The sequence below is a fragment of the Microcaecilia unicolor genome, chromosome 7 (assembly GCF_901765095.1).
Source record: "Microcaecilia unicolor chromosome 7, aMicUni1.1, whole genome shotgun sequence".
Taxonomy (NCBI): Eukaryota; Metazoa; Chordata; class Amphibia; order Gymnophiona; family Siphonopidae; genus Microcaecilia; species Microcaecilia unicolor.
In genome coordinates this window covers 308987550-309009907 of record NC_044037.1, presented here as the reverse complement: position 1 = coordinate 309009907, position 22358 = coordinate 308987550, and the positions used below count along the sequence as shown (strand labels likewise).

The window sequence follows — 22358 nt, the reverse complement described above, 5'->3', positions numbered from 1 at the left end:
CTGTCTACTTTTTGCAAGGTTATTGCATGATCATAGTTTTCAGGAATAGAGTTTTCTGTCAGAGAAATACAATTTGTCCCTTATGGGTCCTTTTACTAAGGTGCGCTAACGGATTTAGGGGTATGTTTACTAAGATGTATTAGCATTTTTAATGCACCTGTACATTTCTGTGGGCGTGTTAGCATTTAATGCACGTACACCATTTACGCTTGTTAAAAACGCTAACACGCCCATAGCACCGCTTAGTAAACATAGGCGTTACTGTGCGCTAACAATTACAACATTTTTCTTTGCAACCTCGTCATTTGGAAGGATTCAGTCGAGCTGCATTACCCTTTGAAAAAAATATTCTTGGGGCAGGTAATCTTTAAGGGGTTAATTTCAAAATGAAATGACTCTTTGTATTTGATGCTCCCATTAATGTCATACTCTTATCAGGATAAATGGCAGACAGATCTAGGGCTGAGCATTTGGTTCGCTATTCTCTAAACAACTTACGAAATATTACAAAATATTATAGAAAATTTGTACAGGAATCAGAGAATTAAGTCTTTTTATTACTCACCCACCAGCACAGCATCAGATATCAGACATCACTTTAAAGTTGTAACAAACTTACAAAATCTAACATCAGTACCTCTGGTAATTAAACTAATTATATAAAGAAGAGAAAAAGAAGGAAAGAAGGAAAGAATGAATGAAAGAAAGAAAGATTCTTAGCTGTAAAGAATTAGTTTCTACGGAGGGGGGAGAGCACCCCCTTTGGGAAAAACAATAGGCCATTGGACGGATCTGAAACTCTCTTTCCAAGCATGTCTAGTTTTTCAGAGTTTCTTTGTCTGCAGCGTGGTTTTATAGGCTGTGGTGAGCATCCACCTCTCCTCTACCCTGGACCAATCATAGGTGCTGGAGACTTGTAATTGGGTCTTTCATATGTGCTGGAGGCTTGCAATTGGTGTCCTTGCCATACCTCTTCTCAGTAAATTACATTTGTAACAAGTTATACCAGGTAGCTGAGTTGACCTAGCAACATGAGGCACCATCAGAGCATGTGACCAGCCAGAAACTCCTTCATGTGGCTGGAAATAAAGAAAGATGGGGGATGGGAAATAGTGCAGCATACCTGAAGTAGAACTTTATAGCTTATCGCTAAAAATTATAGGCAGACCTTTTGACAGAGAAACGTTTGGATCATTTTATGGGAATCTTTGTTTAAATGCTCAGTCTCCACTAGTTTGTTAACTAAAGGTACAACTTTTATTTAGGGACTATATCACCCCTAAATGTCTTAATTGTTGGTGCTTAGAAGATTCTGACCTTTGCTGGAGGAACTATGGTGGGAATGTCCGAGACAACATGGTTTTACCAAAGGGAAATTGTGCCAAACGAATCTCATTGAATTCTTTGATTGGGTGACAGGAGAATTAAATCAGGGACGAGCTATAGACGTAATCTACTTAGATTTCAGCAAAGCTTTTGACACGGTTCCCCACAGGAGGCTCTTAAATAAACTGGATGGGCTGAAGATAGGACCCGGTGAACTGGATTAGGAACTGGTTGACGGACAGACGCCAGAAGGTGGTGGTTAATGGAATTCGCTCGGAGGAGGGAAAGGTGAGTAGTGGAGTGCCTCAAGGATCGGTGCTGGGGCCGATTCTGTTCAATATATTTGTGAGTGACATTGCCGAAGGGTTAGAAGGTAAAGTTTGCCTATTTGCAGATGATACTAAGATCTGTAACAGAGTGGACACCCAGGAGGGAGTGGAAAACATGAAAAAGGATCTGCGGAAGCTTGAAGAATGGTCTAAGGTTTGGCAATTAAAATTCAATGCGAAAAAAATGCAAAGTGATGCACTTAGGGAAGAGAAATCCACGGGAGACATATGTGTTAAGCGGTGAGAGTCTGATAGGTACGGATGGGGATAGGGATCTTGGGGTGATAGTATCTGAGGATCTGAAGGCTACGAAACAGTGTGACAAGGCGGTGGCCGTAGTGAGAAGGATGTTAGGCTGTATAGAGGGAGGTGTGACCAGCAGAAGAAAGGAGGTGTTGATGCCCCTGTATAAGTCATTGGTGAGGCCCCATCTGGAGTATTGTGTTCAGTTTTGGAAGCCGTATCTTGCGAAGGATGTAAAAAGAATTGAAGCGGTGCAAAGGAAAGCTACGAGAATGGTATGGGATTTGCATTACAAGACGTATGAGGGGAGACTTGTGGACCTGAACATGTATACTCTGAAGGAAAGGAGAAACAGGGGTGATATGATACAGACGTTCAAATATTTGAAAGGTATTAATCCGCAAATGAATCTTTTCTGGAGATGCGAAGGCGATAGAATGAGAGGACACGAAATGAGATTGAAGGGGGGCAGACTCAGGAAAAATGTCAGGAAGTACTTTTTCACGGAGAGAGTGGTGGATACTTAGAATGCCCTCCCGCGGGAGGTGGTGGAGATGAAAACGGTAACAGAATTCAAACATGCGTGGGATAAACATAAAGGAATCCTGTTCAGAAGGAATGTATCCTTGGGAGCTTAGCCGAGTTTAGGTGGCAGAGCCGGTGGTGGGAGGCGGGGATAGTGCTGTGCAGACTTATACAGTCTGTGCCAGAGCTGGTGGTTGGGAGGCGGGGATAGTGCTGGCCAGACTTATATGGTCTGTGCCCTGAAGAGGACAGGTACAAATAAAAAGTAGCACATATGAATTTATTTTGTTGGGCAGACTGGATGGACCGTGCAGGTCTTTTTCTGCCATCATCTACTATGTTACTATGTTACTATTCAAAATTTTTGGAATTAAATTCAGTTCTTTTTACAACAAATTACAGGAATCCTTCTACCATTTAACTTAAGCTTTATGGCAAAAAAGTTTTTTTTTTTTGTTTGGGTGGGAGGGGGTTGGTGACCACTGGGGGGAGTAAGGTGTTAGGTTTTCAAAGCTGGAACTAGGTTTGTGAGCCCTTTTCGTGCTTTCATGTTCACAAAATTAGTAATTAAATCTTTGATATCTAACTGGGCACATATATCATTCTCATAGCAATCATGGCAAGGCTTACAAGCCTTTCTTGCGAAATACTTGATCGCAAATAATTTTTTATGATTTTTAACCGTGAAAATGATCGCTCACCACTTGCCACACTGACAGGAATTGTCAGCAATATTCTTAGAAACAAATTGCTATACATTGCAAAATAAGATAGCAGATGTAAATTCTCAAAGTGGACATATTCCAATCACTAAAGTGAAAATAAAATGATTTTTTTCTACCTTTGTTGTCTGGTGACTTTCTTTTTCTGATCATGCTGGCCCAGTATCTGATTCTGCTGCTTTCTGTCCTCTTAACTCCGTTTCCAGGGCTGGGGATCAAAAACAGGTCATACCAGGGTGCAAGGAAACAGCCATCAGCCACTGTTGAGCTGCACGGGAGAGAGTGCTGTATGTTTACTTTAAATAAAAGCAGGATTAACCACTTTAGCCTCAATTTCACAACTGAATGCTATGTAATGTTCTTGACTCAGAGAGTTGTACTTGGTTCTTCTCAAGCCTTCTCCACCTTCCCACTGTCAATTGGCTATTACGTTCCATGTGGGATTCCTTTCGGTTTTCAACTTGCTCAGGTTAATGCTATGTAATGTTCTTGACTCCATAGGCGCCCGGTATAAGAGGCTTGGGGAGGCTAAGCTTCCCCAGCCCAACCGCTGCCCCCACCCCGCGAGCTGCAGGCTTCCCCGTCTGCCCTCAGCTGCCATTTCCTGCCGTCTTCCAGATCCCCCGCTCCCCCTGTCGTCAATCATCTCACGTCTGCCCGGAGTGCCCGCCACTCAGCTGCCCGATAGCCCGTTCCCTTCCTGCCCTTGCCCTACGCCCTACCTTAAAATATTGTAATTTTCCTGGAGCGGGCGGCGCCGGCATTGCAAGGAGCAGCAGGCTCTAGCCTTCCCTCGCAATGGCTCCACCCTCTTCTGACGTATTTCCTGTTTCCACGAGGGCAGAACCATGCGAGGGAAGGCTGGAGCCTGCTGCTCCTTGCAATGCCGGCTTCTCTCAGCATAACCTCCCCGTCTCAGCATCCGGCTGCAGCTTAACCCCACACTGACACTAACTACTTCCCCCTGCAGCTGCAGGCTGGATTGTGAGAGCAGAAGAAGGCAGAAGGCAGCAGCAAGGGAGCATCTGGTACAAGTTTACCCAGAGGTAAGGCAGAGAGACAAGTCCCCTCTCACGCAGAGAGTGCCACTAATCAGAGAATGTGACAGGCAAAGAAGGACTAGGGCTATCCACTGCTCCAAGTCCTGAACAGAGGAGAGATATGAAACACAGCAGGAGATATGAAAGAGGAGAGACTTGGAGAGTGCAAAAAGATATAACAAGAGATTGAGAGAGATAGGAAAGAAGAGACAGAAAGAGGGAGAGATTGATAGGTAGCAAGGTGAAGAGATAGAAGATGAATGGAGGTTAGAGAGATTTACCAGTTAAGGGAAAGGGGGGAAGAAGGAAAAGTTGTGCATAGTGTTTTGCAGTTGAGCGATTGTGGTTAGTACATGCTTTGAGCAACCACTTGATTCTTTGACATATGATACATATCTAAATTTAATAAAAGGTATTAATTGTGACTTATTTTTATTTATTTTTTCTGTGTGTTACCAGCCATTTATGGATTTAAGCTCCACCCCAACCCCGCCCCCAACCCCACCCCCTTTAGCCTCCCCAAACAGTTGGGCCACCAACCGCCTATGCTTGACTTGGAGCGTTGTACCTGTCATAGGAGTATGGCTCACTGTGGGACTTTAATATCCCAGGAAAGTCATGCATTGATTATGAAAATGCTGATTCATATCCACCAGTTCCTCCTCCTCCTCCTACTACTACTACTACTACTTAACATTTCTAAAGCACTACTAGGGTTACGCAGCGCTGTACAATTTAACATAAAAGGACAGTCCCTGCTCAAAGAGCTTACAATCTAAAGGACAAGTGAACAGTCAGTCCGATAGGGGCAGTCAAATTGGGGCAGTCTGGATTTCCTGAAAGGTAAGAGTTAGGTGCCGAAAGCAGCATTGAAGAGGTGGGCTTTAAGCAAAGACTTGAAGATGGGCAGGGAGGGGGCTTGGCGTAAGGGCTCAGGAAGGTTGTTCCAGGCATAGGGTGAGGCGAGGCAGAATGAGTGGAGCCTGGAGTTGGCGGTGGTGGAGAAGGGTACTGAGAGGAGGGATTTGTCCTGTGAACGGAGGTTTCGGGCGGGAACGTAAGGGGAGATGAGGGTAGAGAGGTAATGAGGGGCAGCAGACTGAGTGCATTTGTAGGTAAGAAGGAGAAGCTTGAACTGAATGCGGTATCTGATTGGAAGCCAGTGAAGTGACCTGAGGAGAGGGGTGATATGAGTATATCTGCTCTGGCGGAATATAAGACATGCAGCAGAGTTCTGAACAGATTGAAGGGGGGATAGATGGCTAAGTGGGAGGCCGGTGAGGAGTAAGTTGCAGTAGTCAAGGCGAGAGGTAATGAGAGCGTGGACGAGAGTTCGGGTGGTGTGTTCAGAGAGGAAAGGGCGAATTTTACTGATGTTGAAGAAGAAGAAGAAGCTACAGGTCTTGGCTATCTGCTGGATATGCGCAGAGAAGGAGAGGGAGGAGTAGAAGATGACTCAGAGGTTGCGGGCAGATGAGACGGGGAGGATGAGGGTGTTATCAACTGAGATAGAAAGTGGAGGAAGAGGAGAAGTGGGTTTTGGTGGAAAGACGATGAGCTCGGTCTTGGACATGTTCAGTTTCAGGTGGCGGTTAGACATCCAGGCAGCAATGTCGGATAAGCAGGCCGATACCTTTGCCTGGGTCTCCGCGGTGATGTCTGGTGTGGAGAGGTACAGCTGGGTGTCATCAGCATAGAGATGATATTGGAAGCCATGAGACGAGATCAGGGAGCCCAGGGAAGAGGTGTAGATTGAGAAGAGAGGGGGTCCAAGGACAGATCCCTGGGGAACACCAACAGATAGCAGGATGGGGGTGGAGGAAGATCCATGAGAGTGAACTCTGAAGGTGCGGTGGGAGAGATAGGAGGAGAACCAGGAGAGGACAGAGCCCTGGAACCCAAATGAGGACAGTGTGGCAAGGAGTAAATCATGATTGACGGTGTCAAAAGCGGCGGATAGATTGAGGAGGATGAGGATGGAGTAGTGGCCTCTGGATTTGGCAAGGAACAGGTCATTACAGACTTTAGAGAGTGCTGTTTCTGTCGAGTGTAGAGGGCGAAAACCGGATTGAAGCTCCTGCTACACAACTCCTCCACATATATTCAGAACTATCTTACAATATCTGCTTGTTATACTAATATCATGTTTTATCATTGGCCAAGATCCTTCTGTAACACTAAATGTCTATTTTCTAATATATTTCCACCACTCATGGTGTATTGTAAGCCACATTGAGCCTTCAAAAAGGTGGGAAAATGTAGGATACAAATGCAATAAATAAAATAAATAAATAAATAAATAAATAAATAAATAAGTAAGCAGGAGATGGTTACTTCAACTCAGATGGGCCTGAGCTGAACACAAGCATAGATGTACAACAAGAATTATTATCAAGAAATGGACCTTAATGTATCTTTGAAATTAGTTTGCTTTAGTAGTCAAATCATTGGCCAGACTGAATAGTATATACTCTCATTTAGCTATAAATTTTCAGCAGGATGGAACTGTCCGCAGTTAAAATATTTGTGAAGAAATACCTTGCAACAGTATTCAAGTGACAGGGTTGTTCCTCTTCTCTCCCTCACCTGCAGGAGATGCCATGCTTGCTCTCTGGAAGGTAGAAAGGAAACAAATGAGTGACGTGATTACATTGGCTGCTAAATGCTCCATGGACATCCAGGAAGATTGTGGTGTGCGCGATACAAAAGTTGGGATCGAGCTGCGTGTTAAGATTGGTAAGACGTAAAAGCCATACAAACATACAATGCATCAGACGAAAAGTCAGTCCTGATCATAAATAGCCAACAGGGTCTCGGAGCTAAACAGGGGTTTTCTCAGGATTTTGGACTTTTCTTCTGTCACAAAGTCTTTTGAAGCCCAGCAGTTCTAACTGCCTTGATCACATCCTCACCCACATGCTATATATGGCGACTAAAACCACACACGCAAGCCAATCAGTGCTGAGAATTGGCCAATAATGAGCAGTTATCGGCAGTAATTGGTGCTAATTAGAATTTATGTCTGCAACTTTCCAAGAGTATTCTGTAAATTTTAATGCGCTGATCTCAAAAGGGGGTGTGGCTGTGGGAGGGGCATAGGTGGGTTGTGGGCATCTGGGGACCCCCTCCCCCTCCTTCTTCCTCCTCCCTCCTCCCCCTTCTCCTCCTCCCTTCCTCCCCTCCCAACCCCCTCCCCTTTCCTCTCATAAGTACATAAGTAATGCCACACTGGGAAAAGACCAAGGGTCCATCGAGCCCAGCATCCTGTCCACGACAGTGGCCAATCCAGGCCAAGGGCACCTGGCAAGCTTCCCAAACGTACAAACATTCTATACATGTTATTCCTGGAATTGTGGATTTTTCCCAAGTCCATTTAGTAGCGGTTTATGGACATCCTTTAGGAAACCGTCTAACCCCTTTTAAAACTCTGCCAAGCTAACTGCCTTCACCACGTTCTCCGGCAACGAATTCCAGAGTTTAATTACGCGTTGGGTGAAGAAACATTTTCTCCAATTTGTTTTAAATGTACTACACTGTAGTTTCATCGCATGCCCCCTAGTCCTAGTATTTTTGGAAAGCGTGAACAGATGCTTCACATCCACCTGTTCCACTCCACTCATTATTTTATATACCTCTATCATGTCTCCCCTCAGCCATCTTTTCTCCAAGCTGAAAAGCCCTAGCCTCCTTCTTCATAGGGAAGTCATCCCATCCCCGCTATCATTTTAGTCGCCCTTCGCTGCACCTTTTTCAATTCTACTATATCTTTCTTGAGATGCAGCGACCAGAATTGAACACAATACTCAAGGTGCGGTCACACCATGGAGCGATATAATGGCATTATAACATCCTCACACCTGTTTTCCATACCTTTCCTAATGATACCCAACATTCTATTCGCTTTCCGAGCTGCAGCAGCACACTGAGCAGAAGGTTTCAGTGTATTATCCACGATGACACCCAGATCCCTTTCTTGGTCCGTAACTCCTAACGTGGAACCTTGCATGACGTAGCTATAATTCGGGGTTTTTTTTTCCACATGCATCACCTTGCACTTGTTCACATTAAACGTCATCTGCCATTTAGCCGCCCAGTCTCCCAGTCTCGTAAGGTCCTTCTGTAAATTTTCACAATCCTGTCGCAAGTTAACAACTTTGAAAAACTTTGTGTCATCAGCAAATTTAATTACCTCGCTAGTTACTCCCATCTCTAAATCATTTATAAATATATTAAAAAGCAGCGGTCCTAGCACAGACCCCTGAGGAACCCCACTAACTACCCTTCTCCATTGTGAATACTGCCCATTTAAGCCATTGCTTGGTAGTACATTTAAAATAGGAGGAAATATTTTTTTTCGCTCAGTGCTTTGTTAAACTGTGGATCTCATTGCCAGAGGATGTGGTGAAAGCAGTTGTTGTAACTATGTTTAAGAATTTCTGGAGGTTCACCCGGAGAAAACCACTGCATTGAGGGGCCCTTTTACAAATGGCCTGCGGTAGTATAATTGCATGTTTTGGGCATGCTCAGAATAATTTTTCAGCACACCTGTAAAAAATATTTTTGGCGAAAATGGGCGTACGGCAAAATGAAAATTGCCACTCGTCCATTTTGGGTCTGAGACCTTACCGCCAGCCATTGACCTAGCGGTAAAGTCTCATGCAGTAACCAGGTGGTAATGACCTGTGCGCATCAAATGCCACTTGGTACGCATCCAATACCAGAAGAGCCATGCGGTAGCCAGGCGGTAACTCCATTTTGGCACATGTTGGGTGTGCGTAGACACTTATGCGGCTTAGTAAAAGGGCCCCTGAATCTTGCAGGTACTTGTGACCTGAGGTACTGAATGCTAGAAATAGGATACTGGGCTGGAATGACCTTTGGTCTGATGCACTATGGCAAATGCTGGGTTCGTCAACACAGTAAGTGCTGAAGGATGAAAGTAAACACGAATCTGTTTACTATGGATGGTCGTATGGTCTTTGTCTGCAATTTCTTAATTTAAAAAAAATGTAATTTATTATATGCTGTTTGCAAGCCTGAAAGCTATTCAAGCAGTGTACATAGAGGGGCAAAATGGAAAGATCGTCCAAGTACGAATTAGGGCGTTCTTACGATAACGTCCAAAAATAGACCTGTATAATGGAAAAATAGTGTGGGCGTTTTTCGACAATCGATTATCCCTGTAAGAAAACAATCAAATGACGAGCGCATAAGCGTGACTAAATTGGGCGCCCTAACACGGTCGACTATTGCAGGTGCAAACGACCAAATCACGTGGTGTGAAAAATAATGTACATAGGTGTATCGTAAGTACAATACATGTTGTTCATGCCATCTGGGTACGGAAATATATGAGGAACGCATATATGTGTCAACTACAGACATATCATGCTGCTCCACCCATACTTCCATCATATGTGCCCATCTGAATATCCGGATCTGCATGCACTGTACACCTACTGCTCCACCAAATCTTCCATCATATGTGCCCATCTGAATGTCCGGATCTGCATGCACTGTACACCTACTAAACATGCAGTAAATGCATATTGTGTATATGTGAAAAGGGTCGGGTGGGGTGCGTCATCTATATAAGGCACGTTTCACACTCCTGCAGGCATGTGCACGTCAAAGACGTCTATGCTTACGAGGGCGTCCACGTGCTGATAGCGGCCATATATGGAATGGTCATCCATATATGGAGCTGTGCATGAAACGACGTCCCTCACGCAAGGTCGTCTATATAAGGCACTTCTTTTCCAACACGTGGAAAAATGGCACAGCGGCGAGAGCCCAATTTTGGAGAAGAAGAAAGTTTGCTCCTCGTTAGGCTGTGCCTAAGGCACCGGCACCGACTATTTATACAACATCACCACCTGCCCCCCAGGCTGCAGGCCATGCGAGCCTGGTCCCGCATCCGGGAACGATTGGAAAGGTAAGGTTATGGCCCAACCCCCCTCCCCTCCTGTACCTACACATATAACAGCTCCGTCATCAATGTTACCAGCAGTAACTGGAGTGTCCATGCAAGGATCATGAGTAATATAGGAACATGCACAATCACTAATAATTTGTATGTTATTTAAACGACCACCATTCCCACATCCCTACAAGAATGTATTTCGTTAGGTTACTATCGTCACTATGCTATTAGTGTTAAGTGAAAATTTCGTTAGTTATGTGAAGGCCACATTTTCCAACCCCTCTTTGCAGCCAGTGGGTTACAACGCCTCCAAATAGTGCAAGCATGAGACCAATGAAACCTATACCATACTATTATAACATGGTCATGATAACACATATAAAGTAGTTTAACAAGCATACATTAGAATGTATACAAACGGTACTGTCTGGCCTCATGCCCACCTCTCTGCCATCATCTGCATAGGAACCAACTCGGTGGCTGCTGTGGGTGCTTCACCACCCCACCCCCAATATCAAATATGTATGGAGGGAGGGGTCATCTCCACTGGGGGTTCCACCCCCCAAAATGTTAAAAAGGTGGCTCCTATGATTCACTACCAATGGAGGTGCCCCCCCCCCCCAACACTGTAGACCCTCTCTCTCTGGTATGTGAATAGCAAATTAATGTGTGCAGAGGACAAAAAGGACCAACACCCCTGACCCCTGCTCTACAAACTTATATCTTACAGACGCTTTGGAGTCCACCGGGACCTCGAGTCCTTAAGGAGGCGGTTCCGGCGGGTGAGGCGGTTCCGGCGGGTGAGGCGGGAGAGGCCTGAGCTCATCCGGGCGGTGCGAAGGCACCTCAGGGCTCGCCGTAAGTATTCAAAAACAGGACACCTGTACACATTACTACATACATTTCATGAATAAAGCAAATGTGTTGTACAATATCACTTCCCATGTGCCTAATAGCCACCTAGTAAGTAATACCATATCTGTCCCAGATCAAGGATGCAGGTTGCAGGGGTTCTCCCATGAGCATGCTTGCAACGTCCGACCATCCTCCCGAGATGAATGAGATGATATGCCACACTTTACTATTCCCCTTATTGTGGTGGCTGATTACTGTGTCCTGGTACAGCTGCCTGAGGCCCTACTTTTACTGCATGTTATGGCCTAAATCACATAAAAGAATTGTGCTCAACACCCTTCCCACTGCCCCCCCCCCCCCCAATAACTCCTACAACAACTGCCCATCAACCCCTCGTTGCATTTCACAATGCAAACATGCTGGTCAGCAATGAATTTGGTATGGCCACATGTCCTGCGTGGTGTGTGTCAGAGGAGGGTCCAGGGTTCTGTTTCATGTCATCTGATGCAGCTCATTCCCCATGGGCATAGGCTACGCCTTACCACACCCTGCCCCATGCCACCCAGCTACTGCACTATGCAAGCCATGGTGTATGCACTGATCTCAATCACACTCCTTTTACATACACAGGGCTCCACCAGCAGGAAAGTGAGCGCCAGGATGAGGAGGGCCACCACCCCCAGGAGGAGGAGGAGGAGGAGGAGGAGGAAGAGCAGGAGGAGGGGCACATGGAGGAAGAGGAGGAGCAGGAGCCAGGCCAGGAAGCGGGCCACCAGCAAGAAGAGGAGGAGGAGGACTCGGAGGAGGGAGTCCTCATTATAGACCTGCATGAGGACCCCTCCCCACCTGCAGCACCATCGCCTGGCCCACCTCCATCCCCTGGGCCAGCTTCTGTGTCCCCTGGCCCACCTCCATCCCCTGGGCCAGCTTCTGTGTCCCCTGGCCCACCTCCATCCCCTGGGCCATCATCCGTGTCCCCTGGCCCACCTCCAGCCTTTGGGCCGGCGACTGTAGTGCGCCTCCTGCAGCAGCTGGTAGATGGCCAGCAGCAGATTATAGTTGGCCAGCACCAGCTGCTGCAGGAGGTGACAGCCCTACGGCAGGGCAATGAGCAGCTCCAGGGCCCACTAAGGGTACTGCTGGGGCTGCTCATTGCCCTGCTACAGAGGGCCTTACTAAGAGGGCGTGGCCGCCCTTAATTTAAATAGGGGGGCCTGTTGGTGTTGTGTGTGTGGGGGGAGGGAGGGAGGGAATTGTTGGGGTTGTGTGTGTGGGGGGAGGGAAATGTTGGGGGTTCTGTGGGGGGTGGGGGAGGGAATTGTTGGGGTGTGTGGGGAGTTGTGGGGGGGAGGATGGCATTGTTGGGGTTATTTTGTAGGGGTGGGGGTGGGGATGGGGGCCAAATAAATTTTTGTTATAATATAACTATCAGGGTGTGTGTGTGTGTTTGTCTCCCTTGTGCATTACATATCACCAAATGGTGCTGTTGAGTTGAGAGGAAGGAGGCAGCAATATGCACAGCATTAAATGTGCTGTGTGAATGAGAAGGTGATGTATGTCTGAGAATGTTGGCCAGACAGAACGCCACCTGTTCATTCCAACCTGCATGGCCCATATGTGCAGGGGGGTTGGGCCGGGGAGGCTGGATGGATATTTGTGTTCATTAATAAAAATGGCCAGCCAGCATCTCTCTCTCCCTTCCTCCCTCCCTCCCCTCCACCATACTGACCCACAATACAGAGTGCCATCAATAAGAGATTAATAGTGTACCACGTGTGATCTGCCAGGTACACACTTCCACATAACTCCAGGTACCACATACAAAGTGTTTGCTGTCTGATGGACACATATCCTTACCCACAAGCCACATTGGTGGGGTGGGGGGGGGGGGCAAGAAGGACCTACAATACAAACAGCTGGCTCATATTTTCACATTGAATACATCAGCTATGGTATATAATGCTGAGGAGCAAAAGGGAAACAATGGGAAACCCAATAGATGGATGGTTACTTCATCACAGTTGCAATGTAATACTTGTGTTAGGGAAGGCCACAAATAAAAATGGTGCTCATTATTTGCAGGTGTGATCACACTTTCTCCAGTAGTCGATCAAGGTGTGTTACATTCAAGTATTCTGGGTTTGTGTCAAACTTTGTCGCTGAACTGACTTGCCTTAGGTGGGATTTGAACCAGCAACCTTATGATTATAAGGCTGGTGCTCTAACCACTAGGCCACAGCAGCCATCAGGCTTTAGCCACCACCAGTTACTTTGGGTTGGTACCTGTACACACACCCCTTTCCCTCACCACCACGTCATAGGCCTCAGTGGCACTACCTGTAGCCACCTCGATCATTTTGTCCAGGCTACCGATTAAAACAATGTAATGTGCATGTTCCCTACCCTACTACCTATGGAGCAATTTAGGAAGGTGGTCCATAATGTGCTATACACATCCATTGCATTAATCATTCTCCCCTCCCCCGCCTATGGACCTTGAGAATGGGTGGCCACTTCATAAATGGGGACTGGGGTACACCACATAAACAAGGAAGATGGAACCTACCGGGAACCAATACAGCACCTCCAACCGCTGGACCACACCACTGAGGACCTGCCAACCCCACAGTACAGTGCACAGGAACCTGGTGAAAACAGAGCTACCTAACATCTGACTCCAGACTACATACATACAGTGAATGCACACTCCTTGACTATGAGCACAAAGAGAAGAGGTGGCAGACAAATGAGAGCTTACCATGAACGTCTGTTTCAAGACTGTGTAGTGCGCCTTTTATCTTCTGGAACATTAGCTGCACATCTCCCTGATTGAAATGACCCTTACCGAGGGGTGCTTGATTTGGGGTGAGTGTAGCAAATTCGTGGCCCCCACACACTGCCTGCTACAACCAGGCAGAGAGAATGGGAGAAAGGAAGGGAGCATCAGGCGATGTGGAAGACAGGAAACGGAAGGCGTGGTGGCTGAGGGCCAACAATAATTCCCCCCCCCCCTAAATACACAGGTGTACCCAAGCATGCTAAGTGAGGGTAAAACCCTGTAACTGATTATTACGAACATCGGGCAAGGTCTCAGTGCAGGAAATGGCAGGTAAAATGGCAATGAAGAAAGGGAAGGCAGGTGGAGACGCCCATACTTATCTACTCATAATCGAAACCATGTGTTCCTAATCGCTATCTGAGCTGGGCACGCTTAGGAATTATGTGTATAATTGAAAAAGTAGCGCCCAAATCAGAAACGCCTATTCCCCCGTCTCAATGGGCGTTCTTGGCGCCTATATAAACGCCCACTCCGTATTTTCGAAAACACCATTGGTACAATGCCACCACGCATGCCGCCGACCCGGAAGGGTAATTTTCTCGAGGCAGAGGTGGAGCTCCTGGTACAAGAAATTGTACAGCGGCACCGGAGTCTGTTGCTCCCACAGGGCAGAGGCTGGCAGCAACAGTAAAGCAGCGGGAATGGGAGGCAGTACGGGACAGCCTGAATGCTGTCTTCCATGCTGGGAGAGACGTGGAGGACTGCAAGAGGAAGTGGCGGAAGCTGAGGAGGGATGTTCGGAGGAAGGCAGGGGCCAATCCCCCAGGCAATGATACTGCCAACCTTACACCCATCGAGCTGATGGTGTACTCCCTCCTACCCCAGGAGGGCATCCACGGGATTGGCTCCATGGACACCTCGGGCCAGGCTGAGGACTCGGGTAGGTGTTTCATTATGCAGTTGGGGTATCTGTTGTGCTGCAGTACACTTGTGTTATAGAAGTTGGGGTCAGGGGGAGGGAGGTGAGGAGTGGGGGGCAGGAGGAGGGAGGTAGGTGGAGGTGGGGGTGGGGGGGGGAGTATCTCAGGTGGGGGTGGGGGTGGGGGTGGGGGGGGAGTATCTCTGGCTGTCTTTCTGTATATTAACAGGCCACCTTTATGATGCTGTTGTGACCTGGTAACCCCTACTCACTAGCTCTCTACCCTTACTCCCTATCCCTACCATTGTCATTGGGTTTCCTCTTACTTGTCCTGTGTGCCCATATTTATAGAATTAATTGTAAGCTCTATTTGAGTAGTGGTAGTGGTCATGTGTGTTATAGGAGCAAGCAGACAGGGTGGGTGCTGTGTGTGTGTGTGAGCACCCCCAATATTGAGGAAAGATCATGTAGCTGTGCAGGGAGGAGTGTTGGTCACTGGGCTTAGCACCCCCAATACTACTTTCCAGTTGGCTCCTATGGGTGTGTGTAGGTTACTACTGTGGCAGAACTCTGGGGGCCGTCCTTCCCTACTACTCCCTCCTATTTTCCCATTTTACCAAACTGTGCCTAGTTCCTCCTGTGACCTCTGTGCTCTACTGAGTGTGGGACACATGCATTCAACTGAAGGAGCCTGTAATGGGGGTCATAAAGCAGTTCTATGCAGTTTAGCAAGTCAGTAGTAACACAACACATGCTGCAATGTTGTTCAATTTAACAATTATACAACTAACAGCTTGTGCACAACGTTGTGAGTGGTGTCCTTCTCTTGGCTGCTCATCCACCACCTCTACCCAGCTGCCTGCGGGCCTCTCTCTTTTGTACCCGTGTCAATTCCATTTCTCCTCACCATCTCTTTGCTGGGTCATCAGGTTGGGGGACATACCAATGTATATGAATGCTGAAAGACAAAAGTGGGTTATTTGCACCAACACTATTCCTCTCTTGTGCTATACAGGTGAAGACTCAGAGGAGGCTGGCCCTAGTGGCCTGCAAGGCCAACGCCCTACACCATCCGTCCAGCCTCAACCTCCACAGCCTGCAGCACCAGCAGTCCAGCCTCCACCACCTGCACCAGCTGTGCATCCTCCGCGTTCACCACCACCTGCACCAGCTGTCCAGCCTCTACCACCACCAGCTGTCCAGCCTCTGCCAGCACCACCACCACCACCTGCACCGGCTGTCCAGCCTCTGCCAGCACCACCACCACCACCTGCACCGGCTGTCCAGCCTCTGCCACCACCACCACCACCACCTGCACCGGCTGTCCAGGCTCTGCCACCACCACCACCACCTGCACCAGCAGAGGCCGCACCTCCAGCACCGGAGGACTTTGGTGAGGAGGAGGAGGGCCCAGCTCCCCGCCAGAGGCCATCCGCCCAAAGGAGGCAACTCCTGCGGCTGGCCACGGAACTACTCCGCCACAACGTGCGCTTGGAGGAGTACCGCCAGCAGAAACTGGAGCTGCAGCGCCAAGCACTGGAGGCACAGCAGCGAGCACACCAAGAACTCCTCCAGGCGCAACGTGAAGGCCACCAGGAGGTGCTCCAGCAACTGAGACGGCTGGAGCAGAGCATCCAACACCTGCACCCTCAGGGCACCGCGCCTACTCCAGCCCCCGTGCTGCTGGAGCAGCCCCTGCCATCAACCTCCTCCTCCACTGACCACCAGCAACCACCAGCTAAGAGGTGGGCATTGCGCTCCTCAGCCTCCGCACCCACTCCTGCTGCTCCCATTCTGGGTCCTGTGGCCAGACCACTACAACCAAGAAGGTGGCCCGATTTCCACGGTGCAGCCGAAGCCGCAGGCTGCCGTGGGGATAGAGAGGAGGACACTGGGAGCAGCAGCTCCGAAGAGGGGGAAGAGACTTCCCGTGCAGCACCAGCTGCAAAGGAAGGGCGTGGGAGGGGTAGGAGGGGACGGGGGAAGGGAAGGGGAAAATGATGGGACATGCTGTAGGGTGAGGGTTGGTGGGAGGGGGGTGGGTGTGGGAGGGAGGGGGGTGGTGGTGGTGGTGGTGGGGTTGACCAAACACATATGCACTGTATGTAAATAATAAATGCTCACTTACATTCACCTAAAACTTGTTTCAATGAGTCTTTGTCTTGCTCTTACACCAAGCTGGTAGGCATTGAGCTCTGCTCTGTGGGCTGGGGGTGGAGGGGGCTCCTCTTCCAGCTCATCTGGGGCCTCTTCTGGTGGTGGCTGTGGCTCCTCTGGGAGAGGCTGTCCTCTGCGCTGGGCCAAATTGTGTAACATACAGCACGCCACAAAGATCTTGGCCACCTTTTCTGGACTGTAGAGCAGCTCTCCTCCAGACCGGTCCAGACAGCGGAAGCGGTTTTTCAATAAACCAAAGGTGCGCTCAATGATCCCCCGGGTGCTGCGATGTTTCCTGTTGTAGGTTTCTTCTGGCCCTGGTTGTGGGTGGATCAGGGGGGTCATGAGCCATGTCCTCTGCGGGTAGCCTCGGTCACCTTTGCAGAAAAGCAGAATGAGATAGATGAGTGTGTATCGCTTGGAGCAGGTACAGGGGGGGCGGGGGGATTTGGATAGTGGGTTGTGGTGGAGGAAGCCAGGGCGGAGGGTTGCCCAGTGGAGGAGGTCTAGTATGGGTGGTACATGCATGTTGCACTTACCTAGTAGCCATCCACCAATGAACTCCCCTTGCTCGAACCTGCGGAAGATGCCCGAGTGCTGTAGGATGTAGGCATCGTGGCTGGAGCCGGGGTACCTGGCACACACGTCTAATATCTCCCCCTGGGCATCACATACAACTTGCATGTTCATAGAATGAAATGCCTTCCTATTTCTGTAGGTGGCTTCGTGTGCCCGGGGGGGTCTGAGGGCTACGTGTGTGCAGTCTATCACACCGATGACCGAGGGGAATCTAGCAACAGCATAGAAGGTGGCCATGTTGTTGTGCAGAGCCTGGGGGGTGGTGGGGAAAGTGATGTAGTGTGAGGTGTGAGTTATGAAGGCATCCAGGAACTGGGTGAGACAGTGTGAAATAGAAGCCTGGGTGAGGCCTGTGTTAGCAGCTAATACGGATTGAAAACTGCCAGTGGCCAGGACAGAGAGAGCGGAAGTGATTTTGAGGTGGGCAGGGATGGGGTTATTCCTACGTGTCTGGGGCTGAAGGAGGGGTTTCAGCTGCTCACACAGCTGACGAATGGTGGCCCTATCAAACCTGAACCTTGTTAGACACTGCTGGTCAGTGAGTTGTAGGAAGGTGGTGCGGGGCCTAAACACTCGGGGCCGTGAATACCTCCTGCGGTGGGTGGCCTCTTCGTGTAGCATGAATGCCACAAGTGCATTAAGTGCATCCATATCCCCACCACCAGTGCAAGTATTAGGACTAGTAGTCAAACAGCAACACACACAGATCTGTCACTTCCAGGCACTACGCCCCTCTGGCCACTCACTCGCCAAACAGTACAGGCACACAGAGACAAACGGAGGTCAGGGAATACAGTATACACGTGGGAAGAGTGAATGGGGAGGGATAGGGGGAGGGGGAGGGGAAGGGGCGATAGAGCAAAGGAGTAGGAGTAAGGAACGGTGAAAGGGTAAGACACAAAAAGAGGCAGGGCACACAGACGACCGTCACAGGTACTGAACACGCTCGGCTTTCTCTCTGCAACCACCACTTCAGCTCTTCCACCAACAATATCGCCACTCTCCAACTACACACAATCGCTAATGAGTCTAAAGACGCTTTCCCCCTTGCTCTGGTCGCTTTTATTTCGGGTCCATCATATTACGCCCATCTTCCCGCTCAACCAGAGCCCTTTCGCTATTCATTATACGTTGTACCCGTCCACGTCGTATCACCGCCCCTAACACGCCCCCGACACGCCTCTTATTTGGGCGTTTTTACGTCCACGTACGAGCGACACGGACGCACTGAAACATTGCTTTCGATTATATGGATTTACTCGTTTTTGTGAGATTAACGTCCATCTCCCGATTTAGGTCGGCTCTTGGGCGTTTTTCTCGTTCGATTATAAGCAGGATAGTAACATAGTAGATGACGGCAGAAAAAGACCTGCACGGTCCATCCAGTCTGCCCAAGATAAACTCATGTGTATACCTTACCTTAATTTGTACCTGTCTTTCTGAGGGCACAGACTGTATAAGTCTGCCCAGCAGTTTTTCCTGCCTCCCAACCACCTGTCCCGCCTTCCATCACCGGCTCCGGCACAGACCGTATAAAAGTCTGCCCTCCCCTATCCTCGCCTCCCAACCACCAACCCCTCTTCCCGCGGGAGGTGGTGGCGATGAAAACAGTAACGGAATTCAAACATGCATGGGATGTGCATAAAGGAATCCTATGCAGAAGGAATGGATCCTCAGAAGCTTAGCTACATAGGATTCCTTTATGCACATCCCATGCATGTTTGAATTCCGTTACTGTTTTCATCGCCACCACCTCCCGCGGGAGGGCATTCCAAGCATCCACCACCCTCTCCGTGAAAAAATACTTCCTGACATCTTTTCTGAGTCTGCCCCCCTTCAATCTCATTTCATGTCCTCTCGTTCTACCGCCTTCCCATCTCCGGAAAAGATTTCAGGTACAGTGGAAAGCTCACACCTGAGTTTGCACCAGAGGCAGTAGAGGGTTAAGCGACTTGCCCAAGATCATTTCTCTGTTTTTGTCCTACTCAGTACCAAGCTACGACTTGACTTTGTACTCCTCTGCCACCCAGTCATCGTCTGAGCTCCCTGCTCTTCATATTCCCATGACCTCAGCTCTTGCCCTTTCTCAAGCATCCACCCACAGACCTCCTTCGCCATTATTCATTACCTTCCTCTCATTCTTTCCTTCTCCCTGCACCTGCCTTTATGCCTCCATCATCATAACATAGTAACATAGTAACATAGTAGATGACGGCAGAAAAAGACCTGCATGGTCCATCCAGTCTGCCCAACAAGATAAACTCATATGTGCTACTTTTTGTGTATACCTTACCTTGATTTGTATCTGTCATTTTCAGGGCACAGACCGTATAAGTCTGCCCAGCACTATCCCCGCCTCCAAACCATCAGTCCCGCCTCCCACCATCGGCTCTGGCACAGACTGTATAAGTCTACCCAGCACTATCCACGCCTCCCAACCACCAGCCCCGCCTCCCACCATCGGCTCTGGCACAGACCGTATAAGTCTGCCCAGCACCATCTCCGTCTCCCGCCACCGGCTTTGCCACCCAATCTCGTCTAAGCTCCTTAGGATCCATTCCTTCTGCTCATTGCATCTGCTCTTGTCCACTTCTCCAGCACTCATTCTCCCACCACTGTCCTTATTTTGCTGAACATCTGCTCCTCTGCCTCTCACTTTCCACATCTCCATCTGCCTCTCCCTTCACGGCTACTTCCCCTGCTTTGTCTCCTCTCTCACCATAGGATCTGTTTTCCTCCCCACTCACCTGTGGCATCTGTTCCCTACTGCTCTATTCCATGCCCTGGCCTCACTAACCATCTGTGCATCAAAACCCTGTGAGATATTCAGCTGGACTTGCCACTCTTGAAGTGGTTGCTGGGAGCAGAGCAGTGGGAAGTAGAGGACAGGTCCTCACTAATTTTCAGTTGGGGGAGAGGAGCTGCCTTGGAAATTCCCAGAAGCTACATTATTCTTTCCAACAGCAATGAAAGGCCCTGAGAAAAGTGGAGGGGCCTGCGCCCCATCCAGTTCCAGCCCATTGTAGTCAATTCTCCTGGCCTTAGTATCTGTGAACCAGACAAATCAGAGGGAAAGAGCAACACAGGCCAGTGTACAGAGCCACAAATGGAAAAATAGAGTGGATTCAAAGCCTGAGCGAATGGTACCAGTACTGACACCAGGACCAGGGGAGAGTCTGGCATGGTCCAGGGCATGTCTCGTACACTGACAACACCATTGTATTCTGCTGATGTGCTTGTTGTTCAAGGAAGACATATTTTGCTGCAACTCGACTTTGGCATTCACTGAAACACGGGCCGTATCGGCTCTTATAGTATATTGCTTCCCCTGAATTTGAACTCTGCCTTGTTGTTCCATCTGTGGCTCTTAGTATCTGTGAGGCAAGCCTGTAGTGCTATTGTATGCACTATAATTGGCGGTGTGTGTATAAGGAATGCTTACAATTTTGCTGTCTGGTTGGACAATGTGCATGAGAGTGTGAAGGAAGGTTGCTCCGCTGTTATGCTGATATTCCCCTCTATCTCTTTCTTTTGCTCCAGGGATTTCTGCTGGACGGCTTTCAAAGATTGTAATGGGAATCAATGGCAAAGACTACTTTGTGGTGACTGGTCGAGCAGTGGATGAGGTGCGGTTGGCAGAAGGACTAGCAGAAGCCAGTGAAATAATTCTGTCTCCAAATGCTTGGGAGCTGAGTAATAGGACCATCATTGTAACTGAAAAAATTGAGAATGAAAGAGCTGTGAAGGTACACAAAGCAGTGATTTGATAATAAACTAACATGCTTATACTCTTGAACAGGGCCGCCGAGATGGGGGAGGCAAGATTCCCCAGGCCTGGCCTCCAAGGAGGACCCGGCACAAGCAATCAAAAGAGACTGTTCTGCCGGCCACAGGTCCTTCTTCCTGACGCATCTTGTCTATGCGGAAATGGGAAGTTATTTCACAGGAGGTGGAATATGGCAGGAAGAAGAACCTATATTGAACCAGGGATTTTCAAACTAATACAGTATAGTTCAACATCAAAAAAAGTTTGAAAAATACGTTATGCAGATGTCTTTCTTTGTTATTAGAGAATTCAATCAACGGATTCCTTACTTATAGATTAATCAACAAGGAACCTCAAAGCTCCTAATAGGGAAAGCACCAAAAGTATTTGTCAAACCCCTATTAAAATCAGGAGTAGAGTACTATCATGGGTCCCACCGTCCCAATGAAAGGAGCAAAGGAGAAAAAAAGACCAAACACAAAAAACTCACATTTTCCCCCCCAAACCCACCTCCCCGCTCCCCCCGTTTTCTATTTCTGTTGATGGCTCTCTCATTCTCCCTGTCTCCTCAGCTCGAAACCTTGGGGTCATCTTTGACTCTTCTCTCTCCTTCTCTGCTCATATCCAGCAGATTGCCAAGACCTGTCGTTTCTTTCTTTACAACATCCGAAAAATCCGCCCCTTTCTTTCCGAGCACTCTACCAAAACCCTCATCCACACCCTTATCACCTCTCGTTTAGACTACTGCAATCTGCTTCTTGCTGGCCTCCGACTTAGTCACCTCTCCCCTGTCCAGTGGGTTCAAAACTCTGCTGCCCGTCTCATCTTCCGCCAGGGTCGCTTTACTCATACTACCCCTCTCCTCAAGACCCTTCACTGGCTCCCTATCCGTTTTCGCATCCTATTCAAACTTCTTCTACTAACCTATAAATGTACTCACTCTGCTGCTCCCCAGTATCTCTCCACACTCGTCCTTCCCTACACCCCTTCCCGTGCACTCCGCTCCATGGATAAATCCTTCTTATCTGTTCCCTTCTCCACTACTGCCAACTCCAGACTTCGCGCCTTCTGTCTCGCTGCACCCTACGCCTGGAATAAACTTCCTGAGCCCCTACGTCTTGCCCCATCCTTGGCCACCTGTAAATCTAGACTGAAAGCCCACCTCTTTAACATTGCTTTTGACTCGTAACCACTT

General features: G+C 48.6%; 1 protein-coding gene across 1 annotated transcript in view; it reads left to right on the top strand.

Moving 5' to 3' along the window:
• LOC115475152 (adenylate cyclase type 10-like) overlaps positions 1-22358 on the top strand; it is a 155007-nt gene that overhangs the window by 16370 nt on the left and 116279 nt on the right. Inside the window, exons 4-5 of the mRNA XM_030210893.1 lie at positions 6778-6921; positions 20938-21143. Of these exons, the coding sequence (XP_030066753.1) occupies positions 6778-6921; positions 20938-21143 (350 nt within the window). The remainder of the gene's footprint in view (positions 1-6777; positions 6922-20937; positions 21144-22358) is intronic.